We start from the raw sequence: 21903 nt of genomic DNA, 5'->3' as shown, positions 1-21903 counted from the left end.
ATACAGAACAGGAGGGGCAGGCAGGAGAGGGAGAGGAGGCGGAGGGGAAGGCAGAAGCAGAGAGAGGATAGGGTGCCAGATGCTTCCATTGACGACAAAACCCTCCGGCCAGCCCCTTTGCTTCTGCTTGGCCAATGATGTGAGCGGCTTTGGTCGAGCCTCTTTCAAGCCTTCCCCTGCCTTCAGTGTGATCACCTCCCTGGCAGTCATGTGACGGGGATATAGTACTACGCTAGGGGAGCTAAAGGACACATCAGCAGCCCTGCCACTGCTGTTGCAAATCGGGACCCTGCCTCCAGGCAGTTTTCAAGGACAACGTTTACCAAGCGGCCAGGCCCCCTCCTTAGGAGCGCTGTGGGGTTTGGTGATAGATTGCTGGGGTGTTGCGCTGGTTCTGAATGCCACGAGGAGCTGCTGCCCGCTGGGATATTGCTTGCCTTTGACCTGGGGTGTTTTTGGTGGTTTTTTTTTTTTTTTTTTTTTGGTGTGTGTGTCTGTGCAGAAAAGTTCAGGTAAGGAGCAAAGACACGTTTCTCACCCGCAGGGCAGGGGCAGGGGCAGGAGTCTGTCCCGTAGCGTAGAGCGCCCTGCCCGCATGGGGCTGCTGGCCGGGTTAGCACTACTCGCCGGGGCGCGTGGAGCCCCGGGGTCAAGGGAAGGAGATCTGGGGGGCGGACATGCTGGAGAGACGCTCTGGGGAGGGGGAAGGAGGCGATCCGGACTTGTTGAAGTGCCGTGCCAGGGGGTGGGGGGGTCCTTCGTGCCATCTAGTCCCAATGGACTCTGGAAGATAAGACCCCACAAGCTGGTTGTATTTACACGGGCTCCTCGTTCTGCTGGGGGCGGGGGAGCAGGTCGGGCAGGAGCCGGGGCGATGTTTACAACCATATATTGGCGGACTGGCAGAGAAGGGACATTTCTCTGCCCGGCGCTGAGACCCCCTTCAGTTGCAAGACGGGAGCCGGGAATCCCCCCCTCTCTCAAAGCCAGGAGTCTGCCCGCTCTCTGCCGATGCAATGCGGGCTCGTGCTGCGCCCCGGCATTAGAGAGCTGCCCTCCCTTTGCACTCCCACCCTAGACGCGGAGGACTAGCTCTTTGCAGATGGATAAGAGTAGATGGTTAAAGCCTCCTCCCAACACACACACACACACACACACACACACTTTTCTTTGCACGGGGATAGCCGCACCCGGCGTTGCGATGCATGGATGCGGATTGCAGAGGTCGATTGTTTTGTGGCTCCGGACAGGAGCGAAAGGAAGACACACACACCCCGCCCCCACCCCACAGGAGGGCATCGGGCTGCAAAGCTGAAGCCCATCTCCCCCTGGCGCGCTGGGAGGCGCGTGCCCCTCTGCCTGCAGCCCGCCCGGCCGGGGCTGCTGGAGCAGGCGCTGGTGGGAAGCAGGAGGAGGAGGCTGCGTGTGCTCTGCTCGCAGGCTGTTATGGTAATGTTGACAGGAGAAGCAGCGAGGCAGGGTTACTCTCGGTCAAGCTGAGCTCTGGGGCTGAGGAAAGGAGGGGGGAGCAGTAGCAATGCACTCGGTTCCGTCACTCCTTAGCCCCGCCAGGTGGGCTAAACACAGCCCGGATCTTCAGCCTTGAGTGCAAAGGAAACCCCAAATCCTGGGCTGACTCACAGCCTGGCAAGGCCGAGGGGCTCTGAAATGCAGCATCCCCGCTTTCTGCCCCGTGCAACGAGTGAGTTGCAGGGGATCCATTCACTAATGAGAAATTAGCATAGAAATGCCTGGAACGAATGTGTGATCAGCATGTGTATGCGAGCGAGGCAGCGGATTATTGTTTCCCCAGCGCTGCAGCGGTTGCTGTAGATGAAAGCGTTTCCTCTTTAAGAAGGCAGGGGAAAGTGGAAGAGCTTTTCAAAAGCCTGCTTTCTCCAAAAGGGTTCTGGGGCGTTTGCAAGCTTTGGAATGAGGAAACCATGCGAGCTGGAAAGCATTCTTCTGAGCTTCCTAATAATGCTCAAAAAACAACAAGGAATCCGGTGGCACTTTGAAAACTAACAGATTTATTTGGGCATAAGCTTTCCTGGGTAAAAAACCCCACTTCTTCAGATGCTAATGTAGATAACCCTCAGGCTGTCCCCTAACACCACCCCTTTAAAAGTAGCTCTCACCATATCATGCTGTATCAAATGCATCCTCTCTTTAGTGCACCTCGCAGAGGTAATCCTTGGCATGACTACTCTGTATTGTAAAATGTGCTGTACAGAGGCTCTGTACCAGGAAAATTACTTTGGAGAACTCATTTCAGTAATGCAGCTTGCAGGCTGCTAATTGGTTTTTCTATTTTAAAAATGCCTTTATATGTTAACTGGCTCCTGATTTCTTTGAAATTCAAGGCCCACAGTGTTTCAGAGTCACTTTATAGTCCGTGTTATGGCCCAGTTGAAGCAGGATCAGGCCCTTACACATTTTTAATCCTCAGAGAAAAGCGATTTCCCTGGAAAATGGTTGTCAGCATATCCACAGCTGCTTAGCAAGCACCAATTGGCAAAATATTCTGTTGGTGTTATCAGTTGTGTGATATGGTATTTCCTATGATGTTGTAAACATCACCAGGAATAACAGGCAGCTAAATTTCTACCTATTTTTCAGCAAGCCTCTGAGGCCTTGACTCCTATAATTGTTACTCTGAAACATTGCTGTACTGGGGCATATGTGTTTGATCCTTTTATTAGCCAGTCACTAAACAGACAACTGTTAAACAGAACAATGTGACTCTGACATAACATGCAAGCAAACAAAGCTGAGAACTCTTTTGAAACTTGGAGACCATAATGCTGCTGTGCACTGTTAATCAGCTGCTACATTTCACCCTAGAGGTGGCTGCATTTCAATGGCATAAGAAGAGAAGAAGAGAGCAGCCTTCCAAGGGGAGTAGTGGGGGCAAAAGACATACCTGGCTTTAAGACTAAGCTTAATAAGTTTATGGAAGGGATGGTATATGGGATAATCTAATTTTGGCAATTAATTTTGGCAATCGATCTTTGATTATCAGCAGGTAAGTATGCCCAGTGGGATGGGATCTGAGTTACTGCAGAGAATTCTTTCCTGGGTGCTGGCAGGTGAGTCTTGCCCACATGCTCAGGGTTTAGCTGATCGCCATATTTGGGGTCGGGAAGGAATTTTCCTTCAGGGCAGATTGGCAGAGGCCCTGGAGGTTTTTTGCCTTCATCTGCAGCATAGGGCATGGGTCACTTGCTGGAGGATTCTCTGCAGCTTGAGGTCTTCAAACCACAATTTGAAGACTTCAATAACTCAGACATAGGTTAGGGGTTTGTTATAGAAGTGGATGGGTAAGATTCTGTGGCCTGCATTGTGCAGGATATCAGACTAGATGATCATAATGATCCCTTCTGACCTTAAAGTCTATAATCTATCTATGAGTCTATGAGAAGCCTCTTTTATAAATTGTTTTGGAATGCTTATGGATGCAAATGCTGTAGATAAATGTTAAATTTATGATATAATCATTATTTTGTATTAGCCTAACTGGTTCTTGTTTCTTTTCAAATGTCTGGCTTGGGCCATATCTTTAGCCAAGGTACTGAGGGTCTTTTGCTCTTTAGATTGGCAAGTAGTATGGACATTTTGTCATTGATTTCAGTGGGAGCAAGAATGGCTTCCAGATTGAAATGGACATTTAAGAAATCTTTACAAAAAAACTTTTTTTTCTATGCTAAATTTGCTGTCAATCTGATACACACTCTCTCTCTCTCTCTCTTTCACACACACACACACCCACCAGCCAATCTCTCTTTAGTACAGATGTCTTCTGTGCAAAATCTTTGTGGTCACAGCAACAGCAGAGAGAGGTTAGAGCTTGAGCAAAACGGGAATAGGCAGGATTTGAAGCCATCTGCCATATGGGAGTGCACCCTCCCTTCAGCCCCACATTAAACTGTGGTTATCTCTGCTTTTGAGGCAAGCAAGACATTAATCAGAGAACCCTTTTTGGAAGCAATAAAAGATTCACAGAGCCAGATTCTGATCTCTGTTCACTGGTCAGCTCCACTGACTTCTGTTGGAGTAACTGAATTTGCACTGAGGTCAAAATCTGACTCCTACTCCCCTAGGCATATTTCAGGTATGTTGGCAATCACTTTTACCATTAGAAATGATTATAGGCTAAGGTCACAGAACATGGACACTAACCTGTGTTTGAACTTCCTCACTTTGAGCACATGTGAGCATTTCATTATCAGTTTGCAGGAGCAGATGACTGACAGTGGGTGCAAACCAGGAAAATGTACAACTTGGCTTTTAATTCCCCTTTCTCCGAAATGACCACTGCCCGTCCTCCACACATAAACATAAATAAGGAAGCTGTAGCTTTAAGAAGTGTGTTTTTACTTCTACTTCCTGTGGAACGTTAATAGACGGATGCTGATGGAGCTTGTGAAGGTTGTTGTGCACTGCATCAGCTATAGATTGAGTGCACAGATTTATTTTTATTTCCTCCTACAAGACAGAGGCAATTTGCAGATCAGACAGCATAGGTGCCCTGGAGTAATAATAAACGTCTCCCGCCCTTCCAAAAACTGGACACTATTGACTGTTCATGGCAAAGTGTCTCTAGCACAGCAACAGAGCCTGTGGAAAATGAGAGTGTGCAAGAAGCTTGACTGGCATTTCCTTCATGCTAGGTCACATGCCTTCTGATTGCCTCTCTCTCCTACTCTCAAATACACCCTTATTGACAGATCAAATGCTATCTATCTCTGCAATCCACGTACCTTCCACAGAGAGGCGTGCTTTATGGTGTACATATGCAGCTCAGTTTTCAGTCAGTCACCTTGAGCAGAGCAGAGGACCCAGGGCCAGTGTTCAGCAGAGTCTGCACATCTTCATTTTAGCTCCTTAAGGGTTATGTCATGCAGCTGTTAAGCAGTGTTTTCTCGGACAAAACTCCCAGTAAGATTGCTGTGCTTGAATTGAGGGCTGCAGGAATTGCATTTACTTTCACAGGGAGTTTCGCCTAAGAGAGAACTGCAAAATAAGCATCTGAGCCTGTAGTTCTTTATTTAAGTGAGTAGTCCCACTGACTTTAACCAGAATGCTCAAGTGAGTAAGAGGTTGAAGGATCAGGCCCATTGGCCCTACTAAATTGCGTGTGTTCAGAATATAACAAAATGCAGTCACTTGCTGTAGTCACAATGAGTTGAAATCCTACGCAAGAGCTTTGTTCCAAGTTCCCAGTTTAGAAGTTGGCACCATGTTTAGATCATCTCAAGGCTGTGTATCCAAGTGACAGGCAGCGTGGAGTGATGAGGTGACACTAGCACAATCAGCTGGCCTGCCAGCACATGGTAATTAGCTCAGCATGGTGCTAGTCTTATTAAGGGTGATGCAGGTGATGATGACGTTAGCAAACTGATTCATTACATCTGGAAAGGAAAATCTTACTAGTAAATGCTGAAGCACAATAAATATTTTTGGCTCCTGGCAGATTGGTCCTTGCATTATGCTGATTAGCTATATTTGAATAACGGAGAAAGTTAATAATAAAGTCAATGGAAAGCTATACGATAAGAAAAGGATTGTGTTCTTTTATGGACCCAAGTTATAAACTTTATTTTTATTTGCTTTTTGGGTGGTAAAGATTTCAACACTTTTTTTTATTTCATTCCCTTCTTTGGCTTTCTGTTTCATTGTCAGGCAAAAGATTATAAATTTATATCCTCTTGCCAGTAATAGTCTGAGAAGACACTGAAATCTAAGGAACACATAGTTGTGAAATGATTTCTGAAAGAATTCTTTTGCAAACATGTGGTGCAACCTTGGAAAATGCCAAGGCACTCAGAATCCTTTGGGGGTAATACAGCAATATGAAAGCATGTAGCAACATGTGTTCCCAGTGAAACTGCATGCCATTGACTCTCATTTGAGCTAGAGAGATTTGTAGGCCTTCTAGTGCATGGAGGTGAATGATTAAACCTGGCTTCTAACTGTCAATATTTTTGTTCCCTATATTCAGGCTTTCGCTTGAACTTTCACTGTGTGGTATATGCTGGTGGGATATCCGTAACAGATTATCCAGGAATGGTGGATCACTTGCTTCCTGCTGATGAATATTTTTCATCCACAAGATCCCCTGTTGGATACTTTGGGGACATAATGGCTGGTGGGAGGTCGTATCAGATGCTGCCCTCACCTGTATCAGAAGATGACAGCGATTCTTCAAGCTTTTGCTCTTGTTCCAGCCCTGATTCCCAGGTTCTCAGCTCTAGCTATGGAAGCACATCTAGCGCTGAAAGTCAAGATAGTATTTTAGACTATCTACTGTCCCAGGCTTCCTTGGGGAACACCCCTGCTTCTTGGTGGGACAAAAGGAGACTTCAGCCAGTAGTGAAAGAGGAGTATTTCAGATTGCCTGAGTTCGCAGTGGATATGGAAGATTCTGGACCATTTCAGCCCACACTTGAGGAGATTGAGGAGTTTCTGGAAGAAAACATGGAGTTGGATCTCAAGGAAGGGCCTAAAAGTGAGACCAAGGACTTGAGAGCTTGCAGCCAAGTTTCCGTTGCTTCAGTCCAGCAAAAAGACCATCTGATAGCTAGTGTTAATTTAAAAGAAAGTAAAAGTGAACAATCAAGTAGCTCAACAGAAGGCAGCGACGTTTCAAACGGAGCTCTATCCCTGGAGGGGGGGATACCTGTCATGCTCCAAATTCAGCCTGTACAGATCAAACAAGAGTCAAATACAAGCCCTAGTTCACAAGGACCAGCACAAGAGAATATTAAAATTGCACAGCTCCTAGTCAACATTCAGGGACAGACATTTGCACTTGTGCCACAGATCGTTCAGTCATCCAATTTGAACTTGTCCTCTAAATTTGTCCGCATAGCTCCAGTCCCTATTGCTGCAAAGCCTATTGGGCCAGGAGGCATGATCCAGGGTCAAACGGAGATCATCATGGGCCAGAAATTTCAAAAGAACCCTGCGGCAGAACTCATTAAAATGCACAAATGTTCTTTCCCTGGCTGTACCAAGATGTACACTAAAAGCAGCCATTTGAAAGCTCACCTGAGGAGACACACAGGAGAAAAACCTTTTGCATGCACGTGGCCCGGTTGTGGATGGAGGTCAGTACTAGGATGCAGTCACTATACTCTGTATCCAAGAAAAATATCATTCACTTGACATAATATGCCAGCCAAACAGGTTTGAACCAAGTTTATTTATACACCATTTTGCTGTTCTCTGAAACCTGTTTGGTTGGTTTTAAAATTAAAACCACTTCTCTTAATGTTAGATAATCCAGGGACTTTGGTGCGTTGAATAGCGTAGCATTACTGTTGACATTAACTGTACAAAAGTCTAAAAAAATACCCCAGTGACTGGTATTTCATTTTATAATGGCCAGATTAGACTTGCTACTGCAGGCATTGCTTTGTATATTCATTGGTCCCATTGCAGTATACCATCTCCAGTGTACCATTGATGTAAACTAGGATACACAAAGCAAATTAGGTTATTGGAGCATAGTCACTTCATCACTAATACTACATGGTTCTATGTATTTGTAGATTCAGCTACATGGAGGTCAAATACAATCAATGAAGGGCTATGAATGACATATATGCTTAATAAGACCCTAATAAAATTTTAAAACATTATAAGCAATTTTGTAATTTCCGGAATAAAATACTAGCTTGGGAATGCTATCTCATTGTAGGATATGCTACTCAAATTTAATCTATGTTTATTTTATGTTCTGGTTTAGAAATGTATATTAGTGCCCATCCAGATGTGCTCCTGAGTGCTGAACATTTCAAAAGCAATCAGTGAAAACAATCAGAAGGGCTGGTTAAAAATTTTCTGTCAAAACTTTCCATCAATGGAAAATTGAGTTTTTGAATAAGTAAAAATTTACACCGAATGTGTCAGCTTTCCTCAAAAGTTTTGATTATTTGTTGGAATACTGGAAACTGACAAATATTTCTTTTGTGATTAAAAAGTTGAAATTTGCCATGGAAACCCCTTCTCCTCCAGTTTTCAATCCGCTCTGGAACCTAGCCAGTTTCTTAACACTAGCAATGAAACTTCATACTCTGTGATGAAAACCAAACATCATCTCAAATCTCTCCTGTTAAATTATACCAAAAATATTCGAAAGACTTGGCAAAAGGAAAAACATCCTGTAGTGCTTTGGTGAGCAATGTGTGGTTAGGAAATGTATCACACTCATTGTGAACTGAAGAGATAACAGGAGAGACATGAATGAAAATGCAGGTATGCGAGATACGGGAGCACTAGGAATGGATTAATTTGTTTGAAAGGAAAAGATCTGAACTAGTCTGAATCTTGTCCCTTTCGTCAAACTGATACACTGAGGTTTCCCCATTGCCACTAGGGCTGAGTGGATCATTTGTAACTAATACTTCCCGTGATCAGTTTCCTCCCTTTTCTAATTCATGGAGGTTCCACAAGCAGATTGCAATTTCCCTTAATTTATTTGCTACCAATGAAAATTTTCACAAGCTTTGTTTACTTCCAGCCTTGCGATTCAAAATGAACTGAAATTTGACTGTGTCGCTCAGTTGTGATTGGTCACATAAATCACATGGCATTTTTCCATTCTCTCATTAGATGAGCATAGTCCTTTCTATCTGGCTTTTAGTGTCAGTGCTTGCAAGGAGTATATTTAAGCTTTGCTTTTCACTAGCATCTGTGCAAACTTAACGCTTGCTTTCCATGAGCCATGATGCTAGTGAAACTTAATTGTCCAAATTTTCACAGAAAAGGAACAAAACAAAGGGTTGAAATGTGGCCAAAATTTAATTCCTTTAAAAAGCTGAATGAATGTTTGTGGGAAATTGATTTGCAGTATTCAGCTAACCACTAGTGACAATGGTCCTGACCCAGGCATATTTGAGGTCAGAAGGTGACTTGCCAGGGCTCTGATTCTTCCTCTCTGATTCTCCATTGATTTCAGCAGTCCAAGATCAGACCTCAGGAGTCTGTTTGTGAATTGTTCTTTTGTGGATGATCTACTGTGGATGTATCTTATGAGAACATTGGTATTTTCCAGAATGTCGGTCAAAGGTGAATGATTAGGAATATATATGCAGCAATATAGTCTAATGTTCTCTTGGGTGCCTTCCATGGCGTGACACCCAGGGTGAGTTTAGCCTCTGTATGTCCACAGCCTTACAAGGGTTAAAGCCTAGTGTGAATGGTGCCTAGCGAAAGTGCCACAAAGGCAATGGAAGGGCATGTAAAGAGAAGTACTGATCCAGATGGTGAGCGCATCTAGAACCTGTAATTTAAAGAGTAAACTGCTTGGACAGCCACAACTCTTTATGGGCAGAAGCCCAGTGGAGGTTAGGGATTAAATAACTTCCATACCAGAAAGGCTTGTTTCTGGCAGTTGGATGTTTTTCCAAACCCGTCATTGTGATTGCATCTTTGCATTTAGCATGATTGAGAGCATAAGCCAGAACCCCGGTTCCAAAATGCCCCATAACTTTGAATGAGTTCTGATCCCAGTTTGAAATTTTTCAGCTGGGGCCCATCACTAACATAGACCAAGGAGGGGGCAGACTTTCGAAGGGGCTGTTTCCCTCTATCACAAATCTTTTAGAATAAGCTTGAGATTCCAGCACTCCCATGTGTTCTTCTCAGACATCAAAGTCAGAGCTGCAGTGACATACCATAGCCAGACCCAAGTGAGCACTGAATTACACAGGCCCCTTTCATCAGTAAAGCATGTTTACCTTTTCCAGAAGTTCAGGGAGAGCTGTGAGCTCACATGACTAAGTCAAATACATCTGGAGTCTGTTCTTAGTATTATATCATCCCAAATGAATGTATGCACTGAGATGCTGCTGCTGGTTTCTTCCATGTTCTTTTCCGTGTGTGTATGGTGTAGTTCTTTTTCAACAAAATGAACTTAAAATCAGAGTTCATGGAAAATAGCAATTTAGAAGAATATTGCTTGGTATAATTTGAGTCATAGCGTTTAGCTATTGGGTGGGATGGCAGGGGAGAAGCTTTTCCTTCTTCCTGTATGGGCAGAAGAGCTAAACTAAAACAAACTCCCAACCAACTCCATGTAATCTTTAAGTGTAGCAAAACAAAGTGATGGGCAAGGTTAAACTTTTGCAAGCCGCATACAGCGTGGGATTCCCAAGTTCCTTTCTGAAGCTGACCACTACTAACTTTTGCCCCTCCGTCACAGAAAGCGAGAGCTGCTCTTTTCAGTCTTAGGCAGTATGCAAACAACAGAGTACAGAAACTGCCAGTGACCCATTTAGTCCAGTATCCTGTTGTACCGGTCAGAGCATTGATCCATGTCAGACCAGGTTACACCTTAGGTTCGTCTAGGTCAGTGGCTACTGCCTGCTGCTTCTGAGAAAGGCAAAACCATGAAACTCACACCTGAATTTCAGTCTCTTATTTGGGAAATTTGGTGAAGACAGATGCAAGCTACTGCCCTTTGGAAGGAAGAGTTTAAAGGGCTTGTAAACCATGCTGATGAATCTGAGTTGGCTGTAACTTCTCAGGAAGATGATCTTGGCAATGATATAGTATAGGCAAGTTACTGGAGTTGCCTGCTCAGGGCACCACAATGGCCCCAAATTGGGATAAGATTCTTGGGGCTGATTATCATTTACGCCAAGGTCCCTCTGCACTGTCTAAAGACGTGGCTGTGTTAAAGGAAGCTTACTGTATGAGGCTGTGTATTTCCTGAGCGCACACTGCGTTACAGGACACAAAGAAAGTCCAGGTCATGTAACCCAAGCAGGAGGTGGATGGGGGGAGGAGATCCCTATGAGGATTCCCTCGCAGAGATAGATCCCTCACAACATCCTGTTAGGTAAGAGGCTTTTTCTTTCAACTTAAAAGGCCACAAGTCTCAAGCCCAAGCTGCATGGATCCCCAAGGACACCCCAGGAGGCCAGGGGCATCCACACAGCGACCCTGTGCTTCTGCTCTGGCCCTCATCCAATGTGTTGTTTCCCCATCCCTCTACCATATTCCAGCCCCTCCTCCCTCAAACTTCCTGAGTCTCGACCCCCTGCCCTAGCTGGCATCCCCAGGATGGCATAGAGGCTTCTGCAGGCATCCCCAGGATGGCACAGAGGCTTCTGAGGACGGGGAAAGGCGCTGTGAAAATGGTTGAGCCTTTCTTCTGCATGGGAAAAGGAGATGTGCCTGAAGAACCTCTGTGTTTGGATCTTGCAGTCACAATGTGGGCCATTATTGTTCTTTATTGTGTGTAACCCAGTAGCTCTCGGGATTGGGGCCGTGTTGTGGGCACTGCCCCTGCCTGTTTCATAGGAGTGGTACAGAAAGGGCTAGTTGGATGCTTCCTTTCCTATAATACAAGACGAAGAAGAGCCAGGGCACACAGTGAAATTTAAAAGGCAACAGAAAGAAGCTACTTTATTAGGAAACCTCTAGTTAACTGATGAAACTGGAATGTGGAGGAGGTCAGACTAGATGATCATAATTGTGCTCTCTGAATCACCTTCTTCTCTGGGTTCCAGAGTTTTTTAAACAACATTGTAGTAAATGCCAGTTACACCAACTGCGGGGTTACTTTATTTCTGAATTCAGAGGGAAACTATGAAGGGCTGACCCTCCCAAGTCCCTGGCAGCCTTTGAAATAAATACCTCAGGTGGAAAATACTCTCACCTGTTCCTGAAGTGAGAATTCTAACAAGATTCAATCACTCCCTTACAAGATAGGTCTCCCATGAGCCGAAGTTGATAGTCTGTCTAAATAGTGTGATTCAGTTCCCTGACTGAAGCCAGCAGGTAGAGTGGAAGGAAGGCAACAAACTCAGTGTCATTATGCACTTATGGGGCTACGTTCATCCTTGGCCCATCTCCATCAAGGGCAGTGGAATTACAAGAGGGGTGAATTTGGCTTCTTGTGTTTGTGTGAGATTTCCAAACGGCCTCTGTCTTTATTTGGGAGGAGCTGTCATTTCTTAGGTGCTGGCATCATAAAATTTGGGCTGGTTATTCGGAAGTGGTGCCTCTTTTGCATTTGCTACCTGCTTGAATTTGGAATTCCATCAATTTTTTTAGACTGTAAGGCGAAATGGGACCTTTACGATCATTTAGCCCAATCTCTGCGAATTGCAGGCAATAGAATTCTATCAGCTTTCCTGTTCCAACTTTTGGGTTGTTGTTTTTTTTTTTTGTAAACACAGGGAGAGAGAGGGGGGTTTATTTCTGTGAGCCCGGTAAGGTGATCTTTCCATGAATGCTGGGTAACAGCATTGCAACATTCTTACCTCTTCAACTAAGGGCTTCGTTATGAGGCTAAGTGTATTTTTATCATATTAACTCACATTAGCTTCCAAGGCTCACGTAACACACACATCTGCGACATATGACTCCCTCCCCTCTCCCTTGGTGCAATTGCCAGAGACCCATTGCAGTTATCCTGCTCTGAGCTTGTTTCAGGTCCCTCCATCCCACTATTCCTTGTGTTTTATAATGATATTGATAACACAGACACCTGGATGATGCAGCCCTGCATCTTCCAGCTCCTGCCTCTGCCATGAGGATTGCTCTGTGTTTGTGTCTCAAAGACCTCTCTCCTGAGGTGGATTTCTCTTTCACCTGAGAAAGTGACTACCTTCCCTGGCAAACAAATCAGTTCCTTGTCTAATATGTCTGATCCCATGTCTGTCAACTTGCCACTGTGATATCTTGGCGAAGTTCTGTGCAGTGTATGCTGCCCGTCCCTTTCTCGCTTGTTGAGTTGCTCTGAAAAGTTTGAATCATGAACTCATGGTTCTTAAAGATAATTCCTTTAAGGACACTGCATCAGGGCCAGCCCCATGAAGGAGTTTCACGAGCAGTTCATGGTCATGTCAGTGTATCAGGCTCTGGTCATGGTTGGGTACCCACTGCTGGAAAGGACTAGCAGTGTGAGAGAAGTGGTTGCGGGTGCAGATGGGCCCAAATTCAGCCCTAGATCACAACACTCAAGAACTTTCGGAAAGTTTGGATCTGTAACAAAATCTAAACTATCCACTCTGTAGTGGACAGTGGAATAAAAACTTAGAATAAAAAAAAATTTCCTAAATCCAAACACATCAAATGTTAGCAAAGTTTGGATCTTGACCATCAACTGGTAGCATGGGATCATCTCTAGCTGCAATTTTTATGTATTTTCTTGCATGAAGGGTTTAGAGTGTGAGCTGTAAAGTCTCTTTCCACCTGAAATGGTGCTCTTTATTTCCCCTCCAGAAATATAGTATATTTACATAAGTGGTGGTGTGATGTTTTTGTTCCACAAATGCACATTTTCCCACAGGTCCTTTCCCCTATTTATTCAGCAAACCCTCACGACTTCATGTATTTATTGTAAATAAACAGCTGATACCGTTTCTTGAGAACTCTTTTTCTGTACCACTCTTTGTTAGTGTTCTGGCAACTCACACTCATCTTCCTTTGTTGGACAGCAGTTCTGCATGCATCCAGAAGGAAATGTCCTAGCACAACATTGTTAACACTTGGGCTCCCAGAAATAGCACCAACCCAGCTGCTCTGTCCCAAGGATTAGCTGGTTTATCTGAGTTTAAAGTGGGCCTTTGAGATTCACAACGGCTATTTGGGGACTGTTCCTTGGCAGTTGCGGGTGGGAGATGTCTAAAAATAAAATTATATTGGGGAATCTAATTTTGGTAACTGAGGGCCAAATCCTTATCTCCATTTGTACCAGTGTAAATCCGGAGTAGCTGCAGTGTGGTCAGTGGAGTCATTCTGGATTTACTCCAGTATAACTGTGAGCAGGAATTGACAGTGAGACATTAATAGCCCTTTATTTAATCATTTGGGAGAGAAGAAGAAAGGCCAAATTCTTAGGTCAATTCAATAAGCCAAGTGGCTTCAGAGTAAGTATGGCTGACTCTACCTGGGTAGTCCCTCACATAGTATCTGGCCACAGTCTCACAAACGAGTCGTGATTGAGGATATTGCTGTTCCTCCAGCATTCTGAGGATGCCAACGTGAGACTGGCAGAAGCCTTAGCTTTGGAGCATTAGTGGTGGTCTCTGCTCAGGAGATGCCCAGAACTGGAGTTTAAGGAAGATGCTGTGGGTTAGAGTTGATGTGCATTGGCAGAGCTTTGTGAGGTTTGGGATTGGAATAGCACAGGGTGCTGCAGGTCAGTCGTGATGATGCAATAGCTGGGTTGTGTATATGTGTAGTCAGGGATTAGGGTAAATCTTATACACCGGTAACCCCTTTAGGGCCTGTTTCCAGTCAGTGCTATCCGTTCTAATTTGCATGAGCACAAAAGAATGATGCAATGAAGTGGGTAGTGTGTTACTGCTGCCCTCTGCTGGCTAGAATGAGAACTGCTCTGCTGTATGTCATGGGCCTTATACTGCTGACAGATTCTCCTTTAGCTTAAGTGTTTGGGCTTCCGCAGCAGGAGGACTTGAGTTCTGTCCCCGCCGCTGCCATGAAGTTCCATACATGCAGTGTGGGCCATGGAAAAGTAACAATGACATTAAAGAATTAGCAGCAAAAATCTGAAGAAGTTTTTCTTTTCTAAACCTCTGCTTGCAGGTTCTCCAGATCAGATGAGCTCTCCCGGCACAGACGCTCCCACTCCGGAGTGAAACCTTACCAGTGTCCTGTCTGCGAGAAGAAATTTGCTCGAAGTGACCACTTATCCAAACACATCAAGGTGCACCGGTTCCCTAGAAGCAACCGCGCTGTGCGCTCGGTGAACTGATTGGTCCCGCCTACCCCTTGCCACCCATCCATCCCAGAACAGCCGACAACAGCACTTTGCTCACTATATTTCTTGCGATAATTTATTTGTCTCCATAGAACAGTCAGCGCTGTTACTTCACACTACCCCTCTGAATGTTTTGTGTCCTACAAACATGATTTGAGAACAAAGTTCGTTTGCGGGAGGGTGGGGTGGGTTTTTTATTAATATTATTATTATTATTTTATTTTATTTTCATTTCCTTCTATCTTTCCCTTTGCTGCTGCTGCTTTTTGGAAATTACAGTGTTTTATTTTTAGCTGTTTTCTGCTGCACAAGGCAAATTTATGGACTACTTGCTGCTAGTTAATTATAGTCCTGGCATTCCTGAGGGCTTTGCTCATGTACAGGGCCATTCATTGTGAGTTTTTATTAAGCTGGTCTATTTGTCCAGTTTGGAAACAGTAAATTCCTTTTGAAATGAAAACAGCTCCTTTGTTTTTCAGTCGCCTGAGCCAAGGATTTGCGGGGGCAGGCAAAAGGAGGAGGAGGAACAGTTGGGAGGTGGGGAGTAGTGGGATTGGATTTGGTGTCCCTGATTTCGCTAACACACCATCCTGCAGTGGTTTCTTGCCGTTCATAACTTGGTCGGCAAATCTGCACCCGGAAACTGGAACTGACAATGTCTTTAAAACAAAAAACCCAAACACTCAGGCCAGAGTAAATGGGCTGGAATGAAGGCCTTTCACTATGGATCAGCGTAAACTGCCTGCATGCCTTCCATCTTATGTGGTCAATGTGTTGAGCATAGGGGAGATGCCCACATATTTAAGGAAACAGTGATTACACCTTGGCTCTGGCTGAAACTATCCTCTTCATTATCAGGAGTGTTGTCAAGTGGTTAGAGCAGGGGCGACTGGATGTCAGGACTCCTAGTTTCTATTGCTGGCTCTGCTGTCATCTCATGGTGTGACATCGGGCAAGCACCAATCCTGAAAGGTGCTGGGTGGGCATCTTTAACTCCCCCTAACTTCAGCAGATGCCTAGCAGGGTTGGGCCCTGAAACTCTTCATAGCTTGGTTTCCCCATCTGTACAATGAGGATAATAACACTTATATCCCACCGAGGAGAGATTGTGAGGTGTAATTAATGTTTGTAAAAGCACTTTGAGATCCTTAGCTGATGGAGATCTTTAAGAGCAAAGTGTTGTTGTATTATTAACAGCCATGTCAGAGCTCCACACAGCTGGGGTGTGAATGGGTGGGAACAGTAGCCAGTAGAAACAAATGCATATGGTAGCCACCTAAGTGGCTAAGAAGGGAATTTTAAACAATAATCAGATGGTAGCAGCAACCATATTATGTTTGTGTTTCTTGTTTTGTTTTTTTAACTCTGCTGATTGTAGGAATCTTTAGAATACAACAGAATTAAAAAAATCAGAGACGATTATATAAAGGATATTGCATTTCCTTTCCACTCACAGATGGCATCTGTCGGTCTTCTTGTCAGCCAAATGGGAAATAAAACACTGCAATTCTCACATTAGTAGGTAGAAGTGGAGAACATACCGTATGTAAGAACAATAGAGCATAAACGACCTTATTTTAGGAATGCATTCCTTTTGTCCTCTAGAAATTAATATAAATGAACTATCTTTTGTTGACTGTTTTATCTCACATCCTATGAATGTATGTAAATAAAACTGTACATAGATGCATATCTGTATAAAATATCTTTTAATAACATATCAAAATTTGTGTAAATTGGAAACAAAAATATCTATAAAGCCAGTGTACATAAGTTACAATTCTGTATATTTTTCTTTTGTTCTTCATAAAATATATTTACTTTGACAATAAAATGAAAATGGAAATTTTAAATCCCTTTTGAAATGATTTTTCCCCAATCATGTTTGAGAGAAGAAATTAGTTCTGGAATTTTATTTTCCCTCAGCATAACTTCTTAGGTATGGAGTGAAAGAGTGAGGCTGGAGCTGGGCCACAGTCAACTTCAGAAGCTTTTGTGATCCTGATAGACCCAAAGTTAACTGTAGGGATGTTTGCTCTGCTTCATGTGACAGGCATAGAACCAATATTCAGCAGGGATCAGAGCTCAGAAATTATTGGGGGTCCTGAGACGTTTCTGTTCCCCCTTCTATTCTATTTAAGTTTTCATGCCATGCCTGTCAGTCAGTGTGGTGCCCTCTGCGTAGGGTGACCAGATGTCCGTTTTTAAAGGGACAGTCCCATTTTTGGGGACTTTTTCGTGTATAGGCACCTATTACTCCCCACCCCCTGTCCCGTTTTCTCACAGTTGCTATCTGGTCACCCCACCTCTGTGGTATCTGACTGCCATGGAATATGTTTGCAGTGCAAATGTGGTTAACGAATGAAAAGCTAACAGGCTCAAGGCAGTGGGGTCTAATGGTTAGTGTGTAAAATAAGGACTCGGGGCTGCAGGGTTCTAGTTGTGGCTCTGTCAATAGCTCACTGTGTGACCCAGGGCAAAATACTGAACCACTCTATGCCTCAGTTTCCTCATCTATAAAATGGGAATAATGATACACCACAGAAATACTGCAGGGGTTTTATTATGTTTATAAGATGCTAAGATGAAAGGTGCTAAAGAAGAACCAGATATTATTAGTAGTAATAATAGTCATAGGGCTAGACTGTGAAATTAAGCAGCCAGTAGGAAGATCCTGCATGACAACACAGATTTAATTGCTAATTCATTTTGGTCTGATTTTCTTGTGAAAGTCCCATATCCAACAGAATAGTACATGAGATCTGAAAGCCCTCTGTGGGTCTGGGGAGGAAGACAAATTCTGTCCTGCTTTCTACTCCTCTTTCACAGAATTGGGGCATAACATATGCTGCTCTCACGCTCTGCACAGGAGGACATCTGTACTGCCTGGAGTCTGTCTGTCTTTTCACCATTTGAGGAGGAAATCAATGATGTACTTCCTGTCAGCATTGTGTCTGCATCTATGCAGAAACTGCTGTACGGGGTCAGACCAGCAGTCCACATTGTCCAGAAACATATCCCTAGCAATGTCCAATACCAGGCTAACAAGCATTTAGGGACAGTGTATATTATTCTCCTGACCCACAGGTTACTCCACCAAAACAGACTGACATATGACCCAAGTCTTTCTGTAACTTTGATGGTGATCTTACAGAATCCTTGCATGACCAACAACATAGCTCAGGAATGTGTCAAACTGGGTTCCGTTCTCCAGTGTGTGTTGTTAACTCATAAAATGTGGCAAGATCATAGTCCTAAAAACACTAGACTGCTGGTTGCGTGCAGGCTTTTAATAGTAAACATTCACCTTTCCCATCTCCTCTCTTTACAGATGTTATATATTAAACCAGTTACTTTATATTAACAAACACCACAATCTCATCCCCATCTTCCTTGTAGTTCTGATATGAATATAACTTTGCAATCTACTCTAAAATGAACTGGAAGCAGAAATTCTTATGCCACTGCAGTAGAAGGTACTGTATTTAAAGCAAACTGGAGTTATTAAAAAAACTTACTATTAGAACAGAGCAAAAGTGAACATTTTTTTAATCCTAGTCTGGGTCCTGTTGCAACCTGGAATATTTTGTTTTCCATCAAATGGCATTTACCCCCTTTAAAAAAAAAAGTGTATACATTCAAAACTGTACCTGATTGTTAGGAAAACTAATATCTGCCCAAAAGAAATTAGAAAAAATTGAATTTTTGCTCAAAAATAGGGCCTTTTATGCGATGCAAGTCATGCCATTGTTGAGTGAAAGTTTATAATGTTTCAGGGGTTTATCATGAAAATTGGACAATTTTTGAAAATTCCAAATGAAGTTTTTGAATTTTACTTAGACTTACTTGCATACATCCACCTATCGTGGACATAGGCCCTGATCCAGTAATGCACTTATGCACGTATTTAACTTTAGATACCTGAGTCGAAGATACTAGGACTACCTATAGGCTTGAATTTAAACATATACTTACATTCTTAAGTGGATTGGGACCATAACTGGAGGCACCTTCACTATGTCCCTTATTCAATAAAGCATCTCTATTCAGCAAAACACTGAAACACCTAACCTTTATGCACACGCTTAATTCCTATTGACTTCAGTCATCTATAGTTGCAGCCTAGAAATATGAATAAATTACATATTGACCCTACCATAAATCTATAAGATGATTATCATGATCCCAAGGTTTGTATGCGTCTCTAAAATATTTTAACGGCCATTTTTGGTTGCTGTCATCTTAATTTCTTCAGAATTTAGCAGAAAAAAACCCATTAAATGATAGAAGGTAAGAAATGAAGTCTGATAAAGTCAAATGCAGGTGGGGCATAGCCATAACAATAAACGGATGTTGACATTAACATGCTTGACATATATCTATTTTACCTTTGACTAAATGGAAGCTTAGAATGATTTAGTGACTTGTCCAAGATCACACAGCAAGGCTGAGGTAGAGCTGGGAATAGAAACAAGAAGTCATGAAACTTAGTCCTATTCTCTACCCACTGGAGCGGACCACATGTAGATAACATACATTAGATTACAGAAGCCAAAGAGTAAAAGAACTTAAGGGCGGGACATCAGATAAGAGAAGGTCAGAACAGGGCACCAGATAAAGTTAGGTTGTACTGATAATTATTACAATGGGAAAAGATGCCAAGGAGAGAAAAATAACCAGTTTGCCAAGATCCTGATGTTGTGGCTCACTACTTAGCCAGGCCAAACTCACTGGGTCTGGCTCTCTTGTTGCTTATATCAGTTTTATACCAGTGTAACTCCATTGGCTTCAGCGGAATTACTCCCAATTTACACCCAAGTGGTGGGAGAATCAGGCCTGGTCTCAGGCTCTGATTTGGCATGGTCAATATCCATGCGCATCAATCCACTAGCTTCAATGGGCTGACTCATGTGATTAAGGGTGGCAGAACTGACCCCTGGTGAGGATTTCAATATTTGTGTATATTTTTTTCTCATTGCTGTGGGGACTGTCACACACCAAGGATTGTTGCAGTCTCTCTGCTTCCTTCCCCTGGGATTTCCTGATTTACAGGGTCAGTGGTAAGAGGAGGTTGGAACATTTCTTCTTTTCTAACATACCACTTATACATTTAAACCAAACAAGCAGGTGACTTCAGAACAAAGTACCTGGCACTGAGCCGAAGTTAATGACTACAGTGACCTCCTTGCTGTTATGTAAGCCTTTGTGTTTGATAACACGGGCACTTGGTGCCTCCAGCTCGCTGATCCTGCCGTCCCGTTTGCGAGAAATAGCAAAGATGTGAACAGGGATGTAGTTTTCCTTCTCCCACGTAACAGCACCTATTAAATCTTTCCTGTTTGGTTCACTGAGCATTACACATTGTAGTAAAATACCAGTTGTTCTTTTATTTAGAAATACCATTGATGTGGCCCTTCTAAGGAGCACAGGCTTGATTGGTGCCGAGGCACACTGACTTCACTGTGAGTTGTGGGCACTTAGCAACTCACAGAAGCTGCTTAGCACCGAGCTGGATCGTGCCCATAAGGCCTGATCCATCTGCCATGGAAGTTAATGGGAATCTTCCCATTGCTTTTCATGGGAGTCAGAGTGGGTCCTTAATCTGTTACAATAATACTTCCCCAAGCCTATATTGTGATCTCACTTTTTTGTGGTGAAGCTGGCATGAACCCAATTAAGGTGGCCCCTCTTTTCTCTAGATAGGGCTAAATGAGCTCCTTAGCACCGAGACAAGCATGCTGCTGAGAGCTTTCATCAGTGTACCTATCCTGCCCTTAATTTTATTCTACTAAGGAATGTGTATGTCTTGGCCTGCATTCTGCTAAAATGGGGTCATTCGTAAAGCTTCCTATGGTTTACAACAACATTAGTAAGGCTTCCTATAGTTTCAAACAACATCCGAGAAAGTTCCAGCCAGCTGGAGCAGAGGGCAGGGTTGCATCTTTCTGCTTAGCTCTGCAAGCCAAAGTATTATGTAAAACAGAAATGAAATATGTGAATGACAAGTTAACTCTTTGAAAGACTGGAAGACACAGGGCCTGATTTTCCTCTCACTTACGACAGGGCAACTAAGGAATAACTGCTCCATGGATGTCAGCGGAGTTATGACAGTTCTGAAACTGGTATGAATGAGAGATGAATCGGACCTGGAAAGAAAGGAGAGCAAGAGGTATGTTAACAGGGAGATATTCTCTTGCCTCCTCCAATATGCACAGAGGATTGGACCCCATTTATACAGCAAAAGGTATCCCTGCATTACTATTATATAGCAATGCAAGAGGGTCCTTGGTGGAACCATCACAGGAAAACTAGATTAGACCCCAAGAGGGAGAAAAATCTAGTGGTTAGAAATGGGGGATTGGATGAAAGGACAACATAGGTCTCTTCCTGATGTTGCAACTGCCTCCCTGTGTGACCTCAGGGAAGCCATTTAACTGCCCTGTGCCTCAGTTTCCCCTAGTGTTAAATGAGAATAATTTATCTGCCCCACCTATATAGTATGAAGCTTAACTAATGTGTGCTTTGAGCTCCTTAGATGAAATGTGACATAGACATTACTATCATGGGGTTTTTAGCACACCCCTTGACATAGTGTCTGAACACATATCAGCAACGCAGCTAAAAAAGCATAAACTCCTATTATTTTACCTCTCAAAATATTCCGGCCAAAATTTTCAAACCTAGGTGCCTAACGTGAGGTTCCTAAATCTCTGGATAGGCACCTACATAAGAGAGGCATGATTTTCAAAAGTGCTAGGCAGCTGCAGCCTTCATTGACGTCACTGGGTAGTGGATTGGGCTCTCAGAGTTAATATAATGTTCTGATTGGAAAGAGAAGCTGCGGGCTGTTGCGCTGAAAAGACTCCAGGCATTTTATAAATCAGCCTCCAATAAGTGCAAGAGTGCCATGAAGGCTGGGTTTGGCTGCTGGAGAGCTGGCTTTTTCTGAGAATTCTAAAAATGGCAGCCAGGTAGTTACCCACTTTGTGTTTTCTCTGATTTGTGTTATTTTTCCAGAGACAGCATGTCCCAGACCTTGGAGAGCAAAAATTAGATTCATTCAGAGGGAAGGTCCCCACTGGCAGATAATCCAGCTGGGGGTAAAGCCTTTGCAAATTCAGTTATGCCAGAGAATGGCCATAATGGGGTCAGCACTGTTCGGA

General features: G+C 43.6%; 1 protein-coding gene across 1 annotated transcript; it reads left to right on the top strand.

Moving 5' to 3' along the window:
* The first annotated feature begins 243 nt into the window (after positions 1-243).
* Positions 244-14918, top strand: KLF15 (Kruppel like factor 15). Its single transcript, XM_030570983.1, has 3 exons — positions 244-512; positions 6002-7109; positions 14566-14918. Exons 2-3 carry the CDS (start codon positions 6067-6069, stop codon positions 14732-14734), a joined length of 1212 nt encoding a protein of 403 aa, XP_030426843.1. The 5' UTR covers positions 244-512; positions 6002-6066; the 3' UTR covers positions 14735-14918.
* Positions 14919-21903: the final 6985 nt, after the last annotated feature.

The sequence above is a fragment of the Gopherus evgoodei genome, chromosome 7 (assembly GCF_007399415.2).
Source record: "Gopherus evgoodei ecotype Sinaloan lineage chromosome 7, rGopEvg1_v1.p, whole genome shotgun sequence".
Classification (NCBI taxonomy): Eukaryota; Metazoa; Chordata; order Testudines; family Testudinidae; genus Gopherus; species Gopherus evgoodei.
The sequence above is the reverse complement of the archived record's forward strand: the minus strand, read 5'-3'. Positions and strand labels throughout refer to the sequence as shown.